The sequence below is a fragment of the Artibeus jamaicensis genome, unplaced genomic scaffold, assembly GCF_021234435.1.
Source record: "Artibeus jamaicensis isolate MK-2021 breed Jamaican fruit bat unplaced genomic scaffold, CSHL_Jam_final scaffold_1019, whole genome shotgun sequence".
In the NCBI taxonomy this organism is placed as follows: domain Eukaryota; kingdom Metazoa; phylum Chordata; class Mammalia; order Chiroptera; family Phyllostomidae; genus Artibeus; species Artibeus jamaicensis.
Window position 1 is genome coordinate 6876645 of NW_026522025.1, and position 22001 is coordinate 6898645.

The following is a 22001-nucleotide window of genomic DNA, read 5'->3' on the forward strand; positions in this document are numbered from 1 at the left end:
CTGTCCTTTATTAAGACATCTCCTAGGTATTAAGCTGTTTTATGTCTTTCTTGTTCTCCTGTGTTGTAGTAGGTTTCACACTGACATGTCTTTAAAGCAGTTTTAAATAACTATAAAAAGTCAAACGAACCAAGCATAGCCCTTGTTGATGTTTTGAGAATCCCTAGAAACAATGATGCCAATGATACAGCTGACTGTGGTGGGCCGGCTTTGGCTCAGGCACTCTCCGGACTGTAGCAGTTCACGTAATGTTCCCAGAGCAGTATCTCTTGTCACCATCCCCCCTTACCAATGAGGAACCAGAGGCACACGTGTACATAACATGCATAAGACCACAGAGCTAGTGAGTCAGAGCCAGGCCGTGTGGCAAATGCAGGAGTCTGGCACTCAAGCACCCATGTCTAAGGGCTTTGCTTGCTACACAGCCTCTGTGATTGCAGTTCTGCTTGAGAGGCTGTGCTGTCCCCAAGGTGTCTAGGTAAGCCTGCCTCTGGGTGCCTGAGAACCTCAGTATTGGGATCTGGCCAAACACTTAAGAGATACAACTCAGGGAGGAACATACCACATGGAAAACTGATTTCACATTCGATGAACAGGGAATCTCAAAGACCTCAAGTGCTCCATTCAAATGCATTGCTGTTAGGTTTTAGGTGGGCATTCTAGGTTTATGATGAATCCGTGATGAGAAAATGAATGTGGAGGCAACATGTTGGAAGACAATGTTTAAAGGGAGTCTTAATCATTTCCTGCCTCTGCCACAAGGTTACGAGCAGGACTCTTAACCTTGTTAAGCTTTGTTTTCTTCATCAACTGGGTTTACTCCCGTGCCATGGTTGCAGATTTTTCTGCTCTCTTCCTCTGTGAAGTTTCCTGGAAAATTTCTGATGGTCCTGAGTGGGTGTTCCAACACCCCTAAACGAGTCTTAACAGCCCCTATCTGACATCAGCTTTCTGCCTCTCTCCCTTGACTCTGTGTTTGCAGTGTGCCCAGGAAGCTGCATGAAGCTGCTGAAGGTGCCTTCCCTGGCCACTGCTGTGTGGGCTGCCGCTACATCAGGCATCTTTACCTCAAACTTTATGATGCCACCACCACGTGCCACCAATGTACAAGTTTCTCACTGTCCTAGGAAGGCTCTGTCCTCAGCTCCACTCACATCTTTTCCTATTAGTTCATGAATTCATGCAGCAACTATTCATTGTTGCCTAATCATCCCAGGCACTGTACTGGGTGCTGGGCATGAAAGAGTATGGCAGGTAGACACTATCCTGCCTTCGTGGACATTACATTTGAGAAGGGATAAGAGATGATAAATGAGTAAATTAAAACAATGTCTGCAAAGCCTAAACACATTGGCAAATATACATACTAATATACATACTGTCATAGAACATCTTCAATCTGTGAAACAAAATATTTCTCCATCAAGATGCTAATTACAAAGGTCCCCAGGGAGATCTGGCCAGTGTCCCAAGGGCTTCCTGCTCCAGGCACACTCTCTTCCTGTGTTTTTTTTTTTCTTTTTAAAGCAACTGGGAGCAGGCCTGAGTCCTCTTCTTCAGAACAAAGACAGCATTTTCCTCTGGATTGTCTGGCAGCAGGTGCTCCTTCTTCTGGCCTCCCTGCACATCCCTCCGCCATCCCACCTTCATTTCCATAGTCAGCTCATTCACTGTAAGGACTGGCTTCTCTCTGAAGCTTTCTTCACATGACACCTGGTGAGTGCATTAACATCTACCCCATCAAATTCAGATAAAGATTAAATGAGATAATGCAGGCTGAAAGACTTCACAAACTGAAAAGCACTGTCTAATTGGCAGCTATTATCATAATGATTATAATAATTATTATTCCCATAGAAGTTATGTTATTAGCCAAGGTCATACAGGGAGGAAGCGTAGATACAGAACACCTTCCACCCCCACCTCCCCTCCCCCACCCCCACCCCATCAAGCACATGGCAGAACTACCAGCATTTCAGAGATGCATGCTTTGGGATGCAAAACTCTCCCACATCCAGGTATCCTGTTCTGTGTTCAGGCTTCCAGGACCACTGCCAAGCCACTGCCTAGATGGTGCCCCACGGATACTGCAGCTCCTACCCGGGCACACTGGTGCAAACAGTTGCCAAGGTTTTCCAAAAGCACAGTTTGCATTTATTTTGTTTAATTCTTACATTGTGTTCGAGCCTCCTCCTAAATGCATTTGTTTGCAAGAAGAGCCACAAGGGGAAGTTCAGCCCACAAATAAGAATATAATTATTACACAGTTTAGCAGCGCCTGGGCGTCACCTGGGTATTCACCGGTGCTCCGCAATTCAATTGTCTCTCCTTCAAGACTATATTTAATAGGATAAACAATTTCTCTTAAATGCAATAAACGTGAACCTGGGCTGGCATCTCCGTAATCAACTCAAATTCCCCATCAGAAGCGGAGGCTGTGATTGAGACTCCGGATTTAATTTGGCGGCACTGGCTTCCACGTGCTGTGCCGGCGTAAGCTTCGGGGGAGCCTCCCCTCCACCAACGACGGAGCCGCTCTTCCCCATCTCTGGGGAATCTTAAAAGAAGATAGATTAGAACTCAAGAAAATTATACAGCCCTGGCATAATGAAAGAGAGAAAACATTATTGGATTAGCCTGCTGAAATAACAGCAGACAGCGAAGAAATAATATTAAGTCAAAAAAGGGCCAGCCCTGTCAGCTCAATTGCAGGGGACAGGGAGATGCAGGAAAGAATCAACATGCTTGCTCCAGCAACCCCTGAGCAGGGAGATACTGGCTGCCTCTGGGGTTGTCAGTCTCAGATGGGTGGTTGGCCCAGGATGGGGCGCAGTAGTACCCCATGCTTTTGTGTCATGGACGTGGTAAGGCCTTAAGCCCCAGGACTCAGCCCAACAGCAAACTCAGACAGATGATGTGGCAAAAAAAAAAAAAAAACCCAAAACAAAACAAAACAATGAAAACCTGCTTGAAAATGAATAGGATGAATCAATTCGCCTTCCACTAACTTGTTTTTTTTTCCTACCAATTTGATTTCAACAGATTCACATTAAGTTATGAATTCAGATTGAAAGTACCCCAGAGACAAACAAAAATATTAAGGGATGTTTTAATATCATAGAATAACAGCAAGAAAGATTACATGATCACTTGACTCAATCTAAATAGTAAAAATATTTTGTTTTTTAGTAACCCGAAGATCAACTGCCTTCTTATTCTCCTCTTCAAGTACCTCCCTCCCCCAAATGGGATTTGTGCAAAAGCATGAGTGAGTGAAGTAGAATGTACAGAGGTAGGAGAAGGTTTACATTGCTCATTGCCCCCAGCCATCAACTTGAACTTCTCCTTGACATGCTTCCTTTTCCAGCCAACACAACCTTTCCTCTATTTTCCCATTATTTTGTTAACTGTCTCCCATTCAGTGATCAGTTTCCCTGGCTCTGATCTCTAACTGAGGACCTTCTCTGGGTACCCACTCACATCACAACAATTCAGCTCTGCCCCAGAACTCCTGCTTGCAACACACAGAACCAACCCTTCCAGTGCTCAGCACCCAAGGGAGCTGAGGGACCAGAATCAGTCCCCTCAGGATGCATGGGTGAATGTCTGTCAATCCCACTCACAAACACATACACACATGGCACTTTCTCCTACGTTTTATTTCCTATGTTTTATTTAATAAAATATTCTTTGTTAATCAAATGCCCAAGTTTATCGAAAGAAAGGAAACATTATAATTATGAGTTTAGAACCCTGAACCCAAGTAAGTGCCCGGGTTTGCAGCCCAGCTCTGCCACTTCCTGGCTGTGTATCCCTGCAGAAGTCACCTAACTGTTCTAAGCCTCAGTCCCCCACCTGTTTGATAGGGCTGATGTATGGCATCCACTGTACAAGGTTGTCATTAGCATGGAATGAATTAACCTACTGATGAATTAAGTGCTGCGATTGGTCCAAAGTAACCATTCAATAAATATTAACTGCCATTGTCATTGACCAAGACAGTGTACTCCTCAAGGGAGGAGCAACTGAATATTTATTCATTGATTCATTACTGGACACCTACTCTGCGCCAGTCACTGCTAGACAGTAGGACTTCAAAGTGACTAACCCTCAGCACAGTTCCTGGCTGGGTGGTACATGTGAGTAAAAGAAAACTGTAGAGATAAGCCAAGTGAGGGTTACCAATGTGATTAAGCCTTTAAGGAACCTATAATTATTGTTTAGCTCACTATGTGTTCCAATCAATGTGCACTTTACAAATCTTTGTTTTAAACATCCTGACTGGCACAGCCCTTCAGCCCTGAGCTGGCCCCAGCAGGGAGCTAGTGTGGGGTGAGCTGCCTGAGACCCTAGGGTGTAAACCCCTACTATGTGCAGCCCGCGGCACTGTCAGTGCTAGACGCTCTCCCTTCCTTAACAGGTGAGTGTTTCTGAAGTGGGTCCCACGCAGGGGTTGCCCCCATTTTGAGGAGGTGGATTGTTGCACTGCCTCTGTCTTGTTTTCTGTCCTCCAGAGCACGGAGACCAGTTTGACCAGCAACTCCATCGGCCATCAATGGGGACATCTATGAGAAAGAAGGTCAAGGAACATTAATTAACCCTGATTACACTGTGGTGCCCTATAGGTGGCATGGAGCATATAATCGAGAAAGCTTTGGGAGTCTGAAACTCTGACCTTCCTCCTCCAGTCAACTGTTCTTCTTTTCAGGCCATTGTTTTCACCATGCTCCATTCTACCACCGGGCCTTTGCACATGCTGTTCCGCGGCCCAATACATTCTTCCTTCCTCTATTTATCAAGGCAGTCCCATTCACCCTTCAGATCCCAGTATAAGCATTATTGCTACAGGGACACTTTCCCTGACCCTTAACTCCCTATCGATTCCTCATATTTGAAGCTCTCAGAGCATTTTGCCGCAGTTACAATTCAAACTTTAAATATATTTTTGGCGTAACTCAAATAACGTTGGCCTTTCCTTCTAGAGAGGCGTCTCCGGGACGACAGGATCTACATCCGATTTGCTCACCATGGAATCCCAGCAGCTAAGCTGTCACACAGGAGGCCCTTAGTGAATGTTTGTTGAATGAATGGTTCCCAGCTTAGACACATTTCGGCTATAGGATGCTGGATAGTTTACTTCTCAATGTATAGAATAGGAGCTATGTTGTCTGTTGTGAGTCTTGTGTGTGTTAAATGATATAATAACACTGTGCTCTCTCTTTCCTCATATCTGCCTTTACTCTGGAGATTTTTTGTTGATGAGATTGGCAAATAATTGATTATACCCACCATAATATATCATGTGTCTGGCTGAGCTTCTAACTCACAGTGCAATTCTGGGTAACTACTTAATGTCTCTGGGCCTCCCCCTTTGTAAAACAAGAAGGCTGGAGCAGGAGTTTTCTAAGGTCTGTTCCAACCAATAGAAATCCAATTGCATGTTCCCTGGCAGATTACTGTGTGGGACCTGGGTGAAGTGTGGGAGAAGAGGGAGTGAAGACAACCTTGACCTTGTTGCTGGGAAGGGGAATAGTATAGACAGGCAGGAGTCAAGATCAAAGAGTATAGAGTCAGACCCACTGGACATGAACCTGGGTTCCCACATGTACTAACTGTGTGACCATTGAGCAAGTTAGTTCATGGCCCATTAAACCTCAGTTTCTTCATCTTTAAATGGTGATATCAACAGTATGCACTTTATGAAGTTGTGAGGATTAAAGGATTTAATATGTGTAAAATATACATTTAATATATGTAAAACACAAAATACATAAAATGGATTTAAAATTAACATATGTAAAATACAAAAGGATTTAATATTTATTTAGCTCTAAAACAAGCGAACCAATATCTATCTGGCTCTCACAACATGGTCAGCATCATTCTAGGTGCTTTATATGCCTGATGAGAAACTCAAGACAACTCTATGACATCTGAGTGTCCAACATCTATTTCACAGATGAGAAAACTGAGGCACAAAGAGGTGAAGTAAGTTGCTCAAGGTCACAGTTATTCAATGATAGAGGTGGAATTTGAACCCAGTTGGGTTCAAGCATTCAGCCAGGTGCCTGGCGCACAGTCAGGTGCCTAATAAATGTTTACTGCTTCAATTTGATGTGCCATTTTCTGGTTTAATGGTATCACTAAAAGTCATAGAAAGGAAAAAAGGGAAGGAAGGGTAGCTGGTTGAGAACTCTCAGATAATACACTGGCCAAAGAATTTGAGAGCTGGGAGAGAACGTGATGAGAGTTTATAGTCGTTCATCTGTTACTTCAACACATACCCCTGAGCAAGTGGCTGTGCTGTGACATGGGGACACAGAGACACAGCGAACACGATCCGCCTACTCACAGAGTCCAAAGCAGGAATTAACTAATTCTACCTGGGAAGGGGGAGGAGCTAGAAGACTTTTTAGGGAACAAGAGGCATCTGCACTGGATTTTGAGAACTGAATAGGAGTTTATTAAATTTAAAGAGAAAAAAAAGATAAGCATTCCAGAATGATCCAAAGACATGACTTGAAAATGCCATTAGTCAGCCTATCACAGGAAGCACTCTCAGTTGCAAAATAACAAAATATCCAACCTGGAGCCAGGATGGATCTCAAGTTTTATAGTGTTCAGCTCCCCACCAGACACCCCCACTTTGCTCTTGCTGTTTTGAATTACTCTCTGAACTTCCCCAGATCTCCCTTTCCCACCAACTCTCAAATACTCCTTACTTTTCCGTAAGGTGATCTCACAGCCTTGGCCTTGAAATCCATTAGGACAGATGCATTCACAGCGTGATTCTGGAAAGACAACACAGAGAGAATGTGAACTATAATCATGTGGCACAAGGAACTTTCGGAGTTCATTTCTCTACATCACTGCTTTTTCATTAGGTTAAAAGAGGGCGAACAATCAGTTGAATGGTTTGAAATAAGATGGTTCAGTGCCAAGAATACTTTCTCCTTTCTTGATAGCCCTTTGCCCATAATAGAACACATTTATTGCCATCATGGATAATTATATGGAGTTGTTGAGGAATACTACTCATTAGCACAAATTTGACCTAGTATTATGAGTTCAGAGTCAGAAGGTACATTTGTGATGAGTGAGGCCAATGGTCATTTCCACCACAAGTAATTATCTAGCCTCTGCTTGATCACCTTTAGTGATGGGGAACTCACCACCCTGAGATGTCTCATCCTCCCTTTGGCTAGTTACTTCTTATGTTACTCTGCAACATGTCAGCCTGGAGCTTCTCTCATCTGGATCACACTGAATGTCTTCACAGAACTGCCCTCCGTAAATCAGGCCCTGTGAGCATCCCAGCCCCTATCTTCATATTCTTCCCCACCTCCAGTGAATACCTCAAGTGGGTCCCAGGTTCTAGGTCCCAATGTCACACAAGGCGAGGAGGATTTCAGCAACCCTAGATCAAACCCTTGAGCTGCTGAGCTGAACCCTTTCCTTCCTGCTGAACTGAGTCTCACTTAGGTGTCCTTGTCCTGAAGGCAGAGCTTCCTGGCCTTACACTCTCACTGTGTCTTCTTTGCTCATATCCATCTTGTCCAATGAGTTAGACACTCACACCCTCAGTCTCAGCTGGGTAGCTGGGATCTTTCCCATGAGAACAGGTCTTTCCCATATCCCCTCTGTTGAGCTTGCTCCATCCACACGGTTCATCCTGCCCACCACAACTGGCTCCCTGGGCTGGGATGTCCTGGAACCAGTCCCCCCTTTTTGTCATCAGGCTGGACCGGGCACTTTCTCAGAGTTTTGCTAGCCCATCGTAAGAGAGCATAAGATCCCAGGTCCCAGAAACTCTCAAGTTTGTCCTGCTAACTGCAGTGGCCCCAGTGTGACCCTCAGAGTTAGGAATCAAATTCTAGTGGCCCATCCTTTCCACAGCTCCCCAGTACCCCAATCTGTTCACCGTGTCTCGGCCAGGAAATGCACAGAGTTTCCTCTGCTCAGCCCAAGGGCCCCTTCTTTGACCAGATTTCCTGAGTCCATCTCCACTCTTTTTTGTTACACACCACACAGCCTCAGTCTGCTCCTGTCTTCAGTTTAATGCTGCTGTCACCCACTGTGCCCCTTGTGGCTGGAACCCAGGTACCCAGACAGCCAGAGCAGCATGTCCTAGCTGCCTGTGTTCTGAGTCCTTGGGAGCGGGACTAACACTTCTACCACCACTTGGTATTTTCAGTGTAACTCTTTGCTCCAGTCCAGCTTTCCCACTAGTCCACAAGCTCAGCGAAATCCTCGGTCCTCTCTGCCATGGATGAAAGCTGCAGAGCAGCTTCTCGGCCCTGACTCTACAGTAGAAGCATCTGGCCGGCTTTTTCAAAAGCTAACCCCAAGGATTCACTCTGGGCAGAGGCCCGTGGCTTCGTGTTTGTGAGAAGCCCCCCAGGTGATTCTCACAGGCAGCCTGGGCTGGGATCCGCTGCCTTGGAGGAACATGGTGCCCTGCGCCGCGAGCTGCACCTGAGTGCAGGGGTTCCTGCTCCCAATCCAGGAGAGGTAGGGTCTCTGGCAATCCTGAATCACACCCAGGCTGCAGGTTAGCACTACCTGGAGAGGGTTTCACCATCCTGCTGCGGGGCCCTTCCCCAGAGATACTGCATCATGATTCAGGTTGGGGCCCAAGCACCAGCAGTTCTGAAGGTCGCAGGCATGGCATACCTCGTATGATTGTGCTTCACTTGATTGCCCTTCACAGGTGTTGTGGTTTTTTACAGGTGGAAGGCAAGAGTCCACCAGCAAAAAGACCAAGACTGGCTTTATTGAGATACCCGCTTTATTACTGTGGTCTGTAAGCAAACCTACAATACACTGTCTCCAAGGCAAGCTGTAGTTTGAATGATGAGTTAGGTTGAAGAAGCTCAGCTTTAAGCGGCTCCAAAGGACCCTGGGACCCTTTCCCCCTTCGAGATAATGAAGACAACTTCACGAGGGACCCTGTGGCCTGAGGCAGAGGACTAGGGATTGACCTAGAAACTCCCCTTGAGCTACTCTGGAGAGTATGTGGTCTTGATAACCTGTTCTGGCCCCCATTCAGCCCCTCCAGATGAAGGCTTCCACAGGGGACAGCAGGTGCCTGGAAGTGGTACCTTTCAGGACAGGGACTCCATTCCCATGGCAGGGAGCACAGATGCAGGAGCTGACTTCCCTCTGGAACTCCTCCAGGGCCCGCTTCATGTTCTGCTTCACCGTGCTGGAGTAGGCGAAGTCTGCGGCGGTCACCAGTTCATACAGAGGCTCTGCCTGGGAAGGGAGGCAAGGCGATCATGTCAACAGAAAGCGTTCATTAAATAGAAGTGTAAAGCAAGGCTCTGCAGGAATGGGCAAAGGGTTAGTGCATGCATGGAGACCAAAAGTGGATTCATATGGAACTGGATAAATGACACAGCATGTAGATAAGCTCATTCAAGTTCAAGTCAACCAGTACTTACTGAATACTTCCTCAGTACCAGGAATTCAGCACAAGTAGGGAATAAAATAAAATCCCCACTTGCAAGTAACTCAGAATCTAGAGATAGAGACTAACGTGCTAATGGATACTTACCGTATAGTGATGACAGGCAACAGTGGAAACTTGTAATGGATAGAGAGGAGCAGGTGGTTAACGTGTCTGAGGTGAGGGAGGATGTGATTTTTAAACAGCTCTTTGAAAGTCTTAAAGGAACCTCACCCTTGCAACACTCTCCTCCAAATCTATCAAAAGCATTCACATTATGCAAGAGCCACTATCAGAAAGCCTTTCCTGAGCTCCAGCACTCACAGAACACCTTGCCACCAGGAAATGCTCAGAACACTCTATACTGCTCCTCTGATCCAAATTCCTGCTGCTCCCTGTGGTGGTTACATTTTCTGTGTCGAAATCTCTCTCTCTCTTCTCCAGGTAGATGGTAAACTCCTAAAGATCAGGGCCACAAATGCTCAGCTGTCTCTAGCGTCCAACCCCGAGCACTGTGAGGACCACTGATAAAGTGGATAGATGCACTGAAGGGGGACTGGAGACCTCATCATCAGGACAGTAGCAGCAGGCGTGGAGGAGAGGGTGTGGACAGCAGAACCTCAGAAGCAGGAGGAGTGATGCTGGTTGCTCAGAGGGCACAGCAGTGTTTGAGGACTGGAAGCTACCAATGGAACTGGTGGTGTTTGTAGGTCAGGAAAAAACAGACGCAAATCCCCAAAAGATTGTAAAAAAATGTTCATTCTCTTGGCTCTAGTTTCGGCTCCAAGGCCAGGTTCCTCTCCAGATTTTGTTAGTGATCGTGCCCTAATCCAGCCCTGGAGAGTTTAGGGTCTGTCTAAATACAGGCAATCAGGCCTAATAGAAGCCTCCAGTGAGAAGAAAATTGCTTCCATTTCTTAATGCATCTGATGCTGACCTTCGCCCCAGTGCGCAGAGCAAGGCCCCTTGGTGGTCCCATTGTCTCACTGTTTTGTGGTCAATGAATTGATCCAGAGGCTGTTTGCAGAAGCTTCCAGCCTGCTGGTGCCCACGGCGGGGGGGGGGGGCAGTGCACAGAGCATCAGGAGGCAAGGGGGTGGGTTTGCTATACACCAATGATGAGCTCTTCCAAACAGTCAGCTTTCCCTATAGAGTAGCCCAGAAGGCTGGCTTTACCCAGGCAGGCATTGTCCTACCAGTGCTACAGAGTTGCTCCAGGAGAGAGAACAAGTCAGCGGCAGAACTGGAATAACCCTTCCATGGACGCTGTGTGTGCCAGGGGCTGTGCTGGTGGTTCACAAACATGGCCCCGCTCCACTTTCGTAAGGTAGCCGCCCTTAGCCCCATTGTCAGGTGAGGGGAAATAACTCGAACAAAGTCAAACAACTCCTAAAATAGCATTTGTCGTCCCTACTAGTTCATGGTGATTACTGATAAAAATGGCTTTAATATTTCTATTTTTAACCTCTAACCCAGGGTTCTCCAAATTTTGCAGATCATGGCGGAATTCTGAGCAACAACTCAAAACTTCACTGCTTCCTTTTTAAATTAAATTAATACGACTCATCTGTCTGTTCTTTGGTTTGCTGGTCCTCTCTTCCTGGCTCTCTTTTCTCTTTTGCTTCCTCCCTCTCTCCCTCCTTTCTTCCCATCTCTTCTCTAAACACACAGTCATAACCACTCACATTGATTATTGGGTCCTTAGCACAACTGCCTTATACAAATTTTATTTATCATATGTCTGCAAAGAGATGAAGGGTGCTATCTCTTAAAGACCATGCAATTCTCTATAATGGACCCCAGTGATTGACATTTTAAATAATAACAAATACCTTTATCGCCATAACTAGTATTTATCAGGTGCTGAACTAAATACTTTACGTAGATTATTTAACTTAACCTCCATGACAATCTTATGAGTCGGGGAATCCTCTGTATTCCCATTTTACAGATGAAAAGGCTAAGGCACAGAAAAGTTAAATGGATTGACCAGAGCCACACAGTAGTGGGAAAGAACTTGAACTGTTACCAGCTTGAACTGAAAGGTCTATTTCCTTTCAGTGCATCTGTTTTGGATTGGTAGATGGACAAATACTGTAGTGACACCAAATTGGTGGCCCAAGACAAATATAGTTTTGGATTCCACTTTTTTCATTCATCTCATATTATGAGCATAAAATAATTTTTTGTGGCTACATGGTATCCTGTGGTATGGGTGAATAAGAACATATTCAATTTTGGCCCTGTTATTAAATCTTTAGGTTTCCTTTTGTTTTTCTCTTTTGCTATTATAAATTACATAAAACAAGGCACGTTTTTATATACACATCTTTACCAACTTTAACAAGTGTTTCTTTAGCTAATTCTGCATATAGGGTTATTAAATCAAAAGCTAAGAACATTTTTTAGTGTCTGGGGTGTGTATGGTTAAATCCTTTTCCTGAAGGGCTGTAACGATTCGTAATCCCAGCTCATTTTATGAAAGTGCCCATCTCATCACTCTCAATGGACATTAAGGCTTATGGATTTTTAATCACTGTCAGTTTGATATGTAAAACAATATTGCTTTGTTACTTTAGTTTTTAATTCCTAGAAAAGCTGAAAATTTTGCATATTTATTCATCTGAGTTCTGGCTGTTGCCTATTTCTTTGAGAAATGTCTTTCTTTTAAATCACATCATTCCTTTTACAGTTAGAATTTCACATGTGGCGAAATTATTTTGTAGGTGTGCAACCTGCCATTTAATCACATTCATGGTTTCCTTATTTGAAATTCAGAACTTATTTTTGAGGGTGATGTTGTCAGTCCCGTCAGTCCACGTCCAACATCATCTGCCCAGGCCACGCTAACACAACATCCGTGTGTTAAACGTTCTCTCAGTCAGAGTAATTTGCTTTTAGGGAATACGTGGCTAAGCTGCTTTAGAAAGGTTTGGAGGTGGTTATCACTGTTTACCAAGCACAGAAGCTTTCTTTCTGGGCAGGTGTCTGGGCTGCAATCCCCTGCCATCCCTAAGGGCATATTTGTATTGTGAGTCGTCCGGAGCCATCAAAGGTGAGTACAGGGAGTGAGCCTTCCAGACCTAAGCTTTTGGAGTGGAGTGAGGTGACTTTCCCTATTTCCTTACCTCTGCTGGTGATCTTAGGGGCACAGGCCCAGGCAAAGCCTTCATCACCGGGATCCCTGAGTGACCGTGGGAAAGCCCCCCGGCCACTATACTTTTCAACGTGTCACCGAGGTTTGGGGATTGTTTCCCTGCAGCATAACCTAGGCTGTCCTCACATCTCTCTGGGCACCATTTGCTACTGTGTTTTTTCCCTCTGCCCTGGACAGTGCTCACGCTCCGTTCAATGGCTTCCAGCAGCCTGCATCTCAGACCCTAGCTTCGCTGCCCTGACGACTATGAACATGTGCACGGATAGTACACTTGGTGACTAGGGTTGCCGGTTAAATACAGAATTCCCAGTTAAAATTGACTTTCAGATCAACAACAAATAATTTTTTTAGTGTAAGTATATCCAGTGAACTACGGTGGAGATGCTTATATTAAAAAATTATTCCTTATTTGTCTGAAGTTCAAATTTAATCTGATATCCTGCATTTCCTAAAGTTAGCCACCCCTTATATACTTCCTTTAATATCTCAAAATGTCTTTGGGATTTCTCAGCCATTAAGGATCACTCAATGCACCAGAAGCTTTTCCCTTCCAGACCTGGTGGTTGTCCCTCCACTATCTTCAGGCATTTAGTGTCACAAAGAATTCTATGACCAGTATGACTTATTTTCATAGGATATATTTGTTGCTAAAAGTAAAAAAAAAAAATCACCAGAATGTGTTTCAGTATAGTCCCCCCCCCCCGCCCCCCCGGTACTTCTGCCTAATTTTGAACAAGCTGCTCGTTTTATAGTATCAGCTCAGGGAAATTCCCCTCATTATGTGTTTGATTAACGCATCTTCACACTTAATCTTGTCTCCTTCTCAGGAAGAAGCCCCTGAGTTTTAGACTGTAACTCTGTGCTCTCCGTCCATCATACTTCTTTCATGTAATTGTTTTAATCTCGTTGTCTTGTGCTCCTACATTCTAAGAACATTTTTACAGCCCCTTCCACATCACTGGCTCAATTTTCTGCAGTGTCAATTCTGTTCTTTATAGTTTCCCACGTAGGTTTTAATTCTGCTATTGCGAGTTTGGTTTCCTGTGTTCAGTGACGTCCCTTTTCACCTGATTCATGTCTAAACATCTCAACTCCTATTTTTTATTACATACATTCCCCATTTTCTTGAATTTCATTATAATCACAAAGCCAATGCATTTTAAATTTACTTGTTTTTCTGTATTTTTGACATATGCTTGTCCACTGCATTCTGAGTGTCATGTCAATCTTTTGTGCTCAGAACTTTCTTTATATCACTTTCACTTAACTCTGCTGCAAATAAAGAGCTCTCTCTCTCTGTGCTTAAAGTTCACCAGTGAATAGGGGGCTTTTCCGTGGCTTCCTTCCCTGCCCACCTGGCTTCTACAGGAATCCTGTCTCAGGTCGTGGTCTCCAGCACTGGCCTTGGCCAACGCTTGTGTCCAGAATTGCTCATGTAGTGGACTCTGCTGTCCTGGGAAGCAAGCACTGCTCCAGCTACCTAGTAAGCTGACTGTGCCGAGGAGAATTAGTCACAGATCGTGTGAAGCCATTTATAGGTTTCTTTTGCCAGAAACTGCATGAAGGATTGGGATGCCCAGAATGTATGTTTCCAACTCACGTTAGGAATGTACAGAGGAAGTGCCTAGAAACCTTCAACAATCCTGCCCCCGCAGCTCTTGAAAACAGCTCTGATTCTCCAATCTCTTCCCCTCTTTCAGCCCACTTAGGCCTGCAGAGCCCCACACTGATGTGGGTATGACTTTCTACTACGTGCCATGTGTGCTGCGAAGCCTCAGGAAAGTGCCACACATCTGTGGTTGTTTGCAGGCCTGTTTGAGAAGCTTAGCATGCAAACATGGCCCCCATACACCGCATCCCATATCACATCATATGCTTGGCACTTGGCATTCCCAATGCCCAGGCTAGCGTATCTGACCTATTCAGATAGGTAATCAAGGCAATCCACTAACTCTCAGTTTTAAATAAAAGGTTCAGGTGAGAGATAACTAAACTATAAGTGCCAGGGATCTGTTTCTTCCTGAACTCTGTTCTCTCCTATGCCCATGTATGATACCAACCCATGTCACTGTGCCATCAGCCAATCCTAGACTTCTCTGGAGCTACCTGCAATGCTGTCCTTAATGCTTTCCTACATGTCACTACTGAGTAAGTGGCAGAGGAGAGGATTTGAATGGCAGCCTTCTTGTTCTGTAGAAACTATGCATTTGACATACAAATGAAGACCCTATGGGTAATTGCCGGGGTTGGGAAGTGCAGAGCGCTAGCTCCTCAGCTCCCCCCTCTGCTGTGAGAGTAAACCTCCAGGGGCTGGAGGCTGCACGCTCAATGACTGCACAGATGACGGTGAGAAGAGGACGGTGTAAGATATGACATGGACACCGTCCTGAAGGCCCCACAGGCAAGGACCTACCGCTGCTGATGTGTATGACAGTCCCGTTCCAGCAAATGTCTTTTTAGTTTAAGTTTTCAAAACTGCTCTTGTTTGGGTGACAGGTGGTTGGGATCATTATTTTTTAAAAGTCTGGAGGGGAGGGAAAAGGTGCAAGTCTCAGGTCTAGGCCTATTGGAGACTCCCCAGCAACCACAGATGGGTGCCACCTCTGTGACCTTGGTTTTTATCTGCCACAAAATGGAGATAAGTGCACTTAATCTGAAGACTTGTGGTGATTAAATCAAATAAGACTGTTAAAGCCCTGGGCCGAGTGTCATGAATACGTGCCCCAAAGATGTCAGTGATCACCGTGATGTACTGTCCTGCCCTGCAGGACGGTTGTGCCTGATGTGTCTTACTGTTCGGTGCAGACTGTATTTCTCATCCTTGCACGTCCCTCTATTTCCCTCCAGTGCCTCAGTGCCTATCACACTGCAGGAACACAGCAACCATTTGTTGGTTACCTGAATGAATATTTAAATGAACAAATAAGTGAATGAGCAATTCTCTGATGAAATGGCAACAGTAGTAACAAGCCTGGAATAGAAGCTGATGGTTCATTTTCTTCAGCAACTTGGGGGCCCAAGGGAGAGGGAGTCAGGAGTTTCTAACCAGTGCTGAGCAGTGTATTGCAACCAGTTCATTCCAGATGTATTTTCCACTATAAGGTATGTATCTCATGACTGGGGGCTGGGTTTTATTGAGCTCTGTATTCTACATGCTGGCTCACTCAGTGGCCCCTCATGGCTGTTTTCTGAATAGAGAGAGGGTGGGTGGAGCAGCCGCCCAGCTGTACCTTGATTTTGATGATGTCTGGGTTGTACTGCACTGCATCTCCCCACTCCTGCATCAGGTCTGCCGTCGGCAGGTCCTTGTAGGCCAGGGCGGTGATGTACTCACTTGCTCCTCCTCGCACTCGGACCACCAAATCCGCTACCATGCTGTTTCTTTTGTTTCTATCTGATATGGACACAGAGACCTGGAATGTCAGGGAATCTACTTTTGTACCTTAGAATTTACTGCAACCCAGCTAACAGCCTGGTTACCATGATATTCACTGAGTTTGCCCTGGAGAAGTGGGTAGAGAAGACACATCCCTGCCAGCAAGGGGGGCACACGGCAAGGGGCAAAAGACAGCTCACCCAATCATGTGGAACGCAAGTTGGGGACAGAACAAGAGGGACATTTATTTTGAGCATCTATAAATGACATTCACTAAGTTAGTCAATGGAAGATAGATATCAGATAGATTAACAGCTCATAGGTATGTAAAGAGATTAGTAGATAGTTGATAGGTAGATACATGCCAACATACATACATACATTCATATGGCTAAGTTGATAGCTCATAGTTAAATAAATAAATTAGTCAATAGATAGATACATAAATCTGTCTATACATAGGGATAGATTCATAGATCATAGATAGGTAAATAGTAAGTAGATAAGTATTGATCATTCACATGTCAGTCACTAATCTAAGTGCTGCACATGTATACACTCAGTCTTCACTATGGCATAGAAAGTATGTAGTTCTTACTTAGCAGAGGAGAAATCTTAGACGCTGGTGTGAAGGAATTTATGCAGATAGCTCTGCCCAAGCTCTGAGATGCATTGCTTCTTTGTGTGGAATGACAAAGCTGGGAAAATCTGTAAAGGCTGGGCTCTGCAGGGGACAGACACTTATGAAAGAGTGTCTGCTACAGACTGACTATTATTTTGATTTTTCTTGGAGATTCCCAGAAAGCCCTCAGTCACATCAGTGAGTCATTCTCATTCTAATTGGTCTATGTGCCCAAAGCCCAAAGAGCTGATATAAAGTGGCTACTCAGCTCTGAGTAGGGGTGTAAACAGGTAAAACTATTTCAGAAAACAGCTTGGCACTATCTAGTCTAGAAAAAGAACATATCAATCACCCAGCAATTCCATTCCTAGGTGTGGTCTCTGGAGAGACACTTGCACAGATAGACCAGATGCCTAAGTGAGAATAATCATTGCAGCATCGGTTCCAAGTGTGTGAAGTAGCAAAAGACCCAAACTTACCAGTAGGACAGACAAAGTGTTGTATTCAAACACTAAAGTACTATGCAGCAATGGAAATGAACTAGTTATAATTATACACAAAAACATGATGTTGAATGAAAAAAACCCCAAAGAACTGAAAAGATTACATTCCATCCATCCATGGCTCAAAGACAAGCAACACTGATCCATACTGGTTAGCGATACATATGGGAGGTGAAACTATTAAGAAAGGAAAAGCGTGGTTAACACAGGAGTCAGGATGGTGCTATCTTGGAAAGGAAGGAAGGGGTTGTGATTGGTGAGGGTTCTGGGGTACTGAGCAATGTTCTCTCTAACAACCTGGATGGGATGTTGCTTTACCAGTGGTCTTTAAAGAGCACCTGTATCTTATGTATGCCTCCATATGTAGAATGCATCTTCCAACCCAGCCGCACCAAAATGAACCAATTAACATCAAGCACACATCAGCCACAGTACAAGAGATTGTTTTAGATGAGTGGTTAGTTTTTTGTTGTTGTTTTGTTTGAGCTGTGGAACTCTATCTCACATAAGCTTAGTAGGTGCAGCAGATGAAGGAGAGCGGCTTGAAGTGCAGAAGGGGCTGGAGATTGGAGCCCTGCCCATCAACCTCTCTTTCCTCTTCCGCTGCCCATGGTGCATCCCAGCTCCCTTGTTTGGCCTTTGAGTTTCCTGCTCCTAACCTGACTCTACACTCTGGCTTCAGTACACACCCCCAATCTTGTCTCTCCTGCCATGAGGACTCTGCTGAATTTTTTATTTTGCCAGTTCTTCTAGTCTCTCTAAAGCCCATTGTCTCAGGCAAGGGCTAGTCTTCTTGCCTACCTCCCCTGACCCCAGCATCCTACCTCTAGCCCAGCCAACTCCAGCTAAAATGAGCCCCCGGACTAACTTTCCATTGTTAGATTTTTTTTCCTGCCTAAAACACAGCCTTGATACTTGACTCCTGCAACTCAAATGATGCCTCCCTTAGGAAGCCCCCCCAGATGCCTTAGGCTGGGTTTGGTGCTCATCCCTGTCTTGTCTTTGGTTCTTTTTTTGCCTACCTCATGTGACTACCATGAGGATAGAAATGCAGTTTTATTCATTTTTGTATGTCCTGCATATAGTAGGAGCTAGGTAAATTTTTACTGAATGAATTACTATTATTTTAATTGAGATGTCTTGGAATATCCGGTATTTAACATAAAGAAAGACAAGATCCCAGAGGTGTTCTAGAGGGAAAGAGGCTAAGCATAGGAGTCACAGGCCCCTGCCACTCACCTTTTATTTCCCTCAGAATACCCGTGCACTTGGCCAGTGACACACCAAGCTTGACGTAGACCCCCTTTATTGCAGCACCAGTTTTAAAACCTGCTTGGGCACAGGCATGAACATCCTTAAGAGAATAATCTGAAAGAAGCAAGAAAAGAGACTCTTGACCTAAAGGTGATTCATCCTGTCCCTTTCCCTGCGTTGATTCTAGAGGCTTGGCTGGATTGTATGGGGCCACACAGGGACTTGGGTGCAGATAAATGGGTAGCCAGCCTGATGGCAAGAAATGCAAGCAGCTACTGCACCAGGGCAGAGACCTCTCAAGAGATCAGCAACAACTTCCCCTGCAGCCCCCTCAAAGACTCTGAGGGTTCTTGCCTCCCGCCAAAGAGGGGAAGTGCTCAGAGAGCCCTTCTCTAAAAACGTGGTTCCTTAGCAGGTCTCTAGGGATTGAGCCGATGAATATAGGCTGCTATAAGCATCTCCCTTCCCTTGACCCACCCTTGCCTCATCTTTGATGTAGTAGAAAGAGCTTGTTAATTGACTAATTGAGGTAATGCATATCTAGTGTCTGGTATAGCACCTGGCAAAGGGGCCCATTCCAATTTCTTCTTTGATTCTGGATCACTTCTCACTCATCCCAATTCTAATTCTCCCCAAGGCACTCTCCTCCCCTGGGTGAGCTGAAATATCAGGTATGCCTTGTAAGCACCTTTCTGCTGCACTCTAGGGCCAGTGCAAGAACCAGAATTTTGACTACTCAGGTTGTCTAGTGATATCGGTGCAGATTCCCCAAAGCATGTTTTTTGAAAGATGAATCCCTTGATAATATCTCTTATAATTCTTGCATTAGTAAGTTTTATAAAAGAAGGGACTTCTGTGGTAGAGTAAGTGCAGCCGACGCTGTATCAGAACAGGCGGAGTGTCACTTCACGGTGTTAAGTTTGGGAAATGCCTAAAGGGGGATCTGTCATGTTCCCCCAATTTGTTTTATCCCAGAGCCCATTTGAGAAAGCATGAGAATCACTTTTGATACCACTGGTATGGAGAAAGGTACCCTCAATCTTGGCAAGACTGGGGTCACCGTGATGTAAGTTTACATTATGCACCATGTGGCTTCTAGCAAGTACCCTGGACTTATAACCAAGCCCCGGGTCTGCCACTGCAAACTTTGTGGCCAAGGGCAAGTCACTTAGTCTGACAAGTGCCATGCTGTTGGACACAGTCCTGGTTTGGAAGCAGAAATCATGCCTTAGACTTGTAGTTAATTACAAGTGCAAAGACTGGCAATATCTGTATGGAGAACAGATTGTAGAGGAGGGATGGGAGTTGAATATTAGTTTGGAGGCCATGGCAAATAATCCGCAACCTCAATATTTAAAGTGTGGTTTATGGGACAGCAGCACTGACTTCACATCAAAGCTTCCTGGAAATGCAGAATCTTGGGTTTCGCCCAAAACCTTCTGAGCCAGAGTTTGCCTCTTACAAGATTCTCAAATAATCCACATTCACATTTTGAGAATTACCGGTCCTGGGGTGAGCGTAAGATGGTAACAGTAAAGAGATAAAAGGCAATTGGGGGCTAAGCTGATGGGATGATGGGACTTGCTGATAGGCTGAAAGGAAGGTACAAGAATCAAGGTTGACTCCTAGGTTTTTGCCCAAGTCTCTGGGTTAGATGACAGAACTATTCTGAGATGTGGATGACTATGGAAGAAATATATTTGGGAAAGAAAAGCAAACGTTTTCTTTACTGGGCATATTAAAGTTGTGATGGTTGTTAGGCATTCAAATGGAGATATCAAGGAGGCATTTGACAGAGAAGAGAACCAGGAGGGATAAAACTGGGAAGTTATCTGCATGATAAAGGCATCAAAAGCTGAGATTGGACACTCTTGTCTACAGAGAAGTTGGAGACAGAGGACTGCCTGGACCGAGGGCTTGGTGGAGAACCAACCTTAGTAAGTTAAAAAAAAAGTGAGGAAGAATCTGCAAATGAAACTGTAAAAGTACAGTCAGGGAAGGAGAAGAAAAGCAGGGCACAACTCGAAACTCTTCTCCCTGCAATTAACGGAAGCCCTTCCTATCACCACACACAGCTCCCACAGGCTCCAGTAGGAAAGCCATGGTCCCCTGGGCCATGTACCTGCTTTCTCCATGGCCTGTTTGTTCAAAACGAGTGTGTATTCATAAATGCCCCCAAGCACAGCCTCTGTGATGTAGTGGGTCCCAAAATCGCGGAAAAGGTCTCTGTATTCCCCATAACCATACTCCAGGGGCAGTTGCTTGACTCGCTGAAGGAATTCATGATGCAGCATGAGGCTTCTGGATTTCAGCTTGTAATGTGCCACTTCAAGGTCAGAGCGTGCGTGCAGAAATTTGCTTTCCTAAATGAAGTACCAACATGGGAAAACCAGACCTTTAAAGTTAGGAACATGGAATGGGAAGATGAACTTTACAAATACCAGCCGATGTTCTCGGTCTGGGGTCATCATTCTTATGATTCCTTTAGGATATCTGAAGGAAGACAGTCTCTCCGACATGTGTCATAAATATTCTGATGTCCTTTTCAGCTTGGAAGAGCTAGCTCTTCACTTGCCTCCTGAAAGCAGCAAATACGGAATGAGAAGGGGAGGTAACCAGAAACAAGACATGGCAGGGGACAGCATGGGGCACATATGGCAACAGTGTTGGGACACCGAATGTGCTGACCCACAAAGGCAACTTCTTTATGTCCTTCAGAAGAAAAGCTACTCAAGAAAAATTAAAAGCAGTGCTTTAGGGAGGCGAGACATTATGTACGGCAAGACACAATCAGCCATAGCCTGCCACCAAAATCAATACCTGGCTTTGCAAATAAAGTTTTATTGGAATAGAGCCATGCCCACGCGTTCATGTCCAAGGCTGCTGTCACACTACAGTGGCACAGTTGAGTAGTGTTAACAGAGCCTCTGCAGCCCCACAAAGCCCCTCTGGCCCTTCAGAGAAAGTTTGGTGACCTTGACTTGTGGGATCATCTGAAAGGCGGTGATGCTAGGTGACGTGCAAACACCCCGGAGCTGTTTGTATACCCCGAGGGGAGAGGCTGCTACACTGCTGTGGACGCTGAGAAAAAGGTGAAAAGTGGGACATGTCCAGTGGGTACATTCTACCCCAATATTAAAACTTCCACAGCCTGGCCGATCAGATCCAGAAAGCCATGCCCGCTCTGGTTGTGACCCCACCCAGCCCCTCCCACCCCCATGTCTGTCTGCCTGGCTCCCACCCTCTCTAGTCCTGCCCCAGTGACTTCTGACTCCCTTCTTCCCTGCCCCTCCAACCTAAGCCATCAATAGATGCTCTGTTCATGAGTATTCTAAGTATTTGAGGCTTCATTCCTTGCTTGGGTTATTATAAAAGCTTTCCTACCCATCTCTCTTCTTTTTCTAATCAGAACTGACATCCTTACATTCTGGTCGCATTATTATAATGCTGCTCTGGGCTGGAAACAAACCCATGCATTGGTTCGCTGTTGCCTCCAGAATAAAAATCAACTCCCTTACTTTGAATATATGAGCTTCACAATCTGTGCTCCAATAGCCTCTCTGGCTTCGGCTTCTACAGCCCTCAGGTCTTCCTCTCCATACCTCACTATTTCCTTCGCCCACACCATACTGCAAGCATCA

The 22001-nt window shown here is 45.1% G+C and overlaps 1 protein-coding gene across 1 annotated transcript in view; it reads right to left on the reverse strand.

The window, feature by feature from the left end:
* Positions 1–3089: 3089 nt before the first annotated feature.
* The window catches only part of C8B (complement C8 beta chain), a 39297-nt gene continuing 20385 nt past the window's right edge, over positions 3090–22001 (reverse strand). The window contains exons 7-12 of the mRNA XM_037148515.2: positions 20483–20723; positions 18346–18474; positions 15836–15999; positions 9102–9255; positions 6723–6791; positions 3090–4565 (exon numbers count right to left, since the gene is read on the reverse strand). Coding sequence (XP_037004410.2) covers positions 4414–4565; positions 6723–6791; positions 9102–9255; positions 15836–15999; positions 18346–18474; positions 20483–20723 — 909 coding nt within the window. The 3' untranslated portion in view covers positions 3090–4413. The remainder of the gene's footprint in view (positions 4566–6722; positions 6792–9101; positions 9256–15835; positions 16000–18345; positions 18475–20482; positions 20724–22001) is intronic.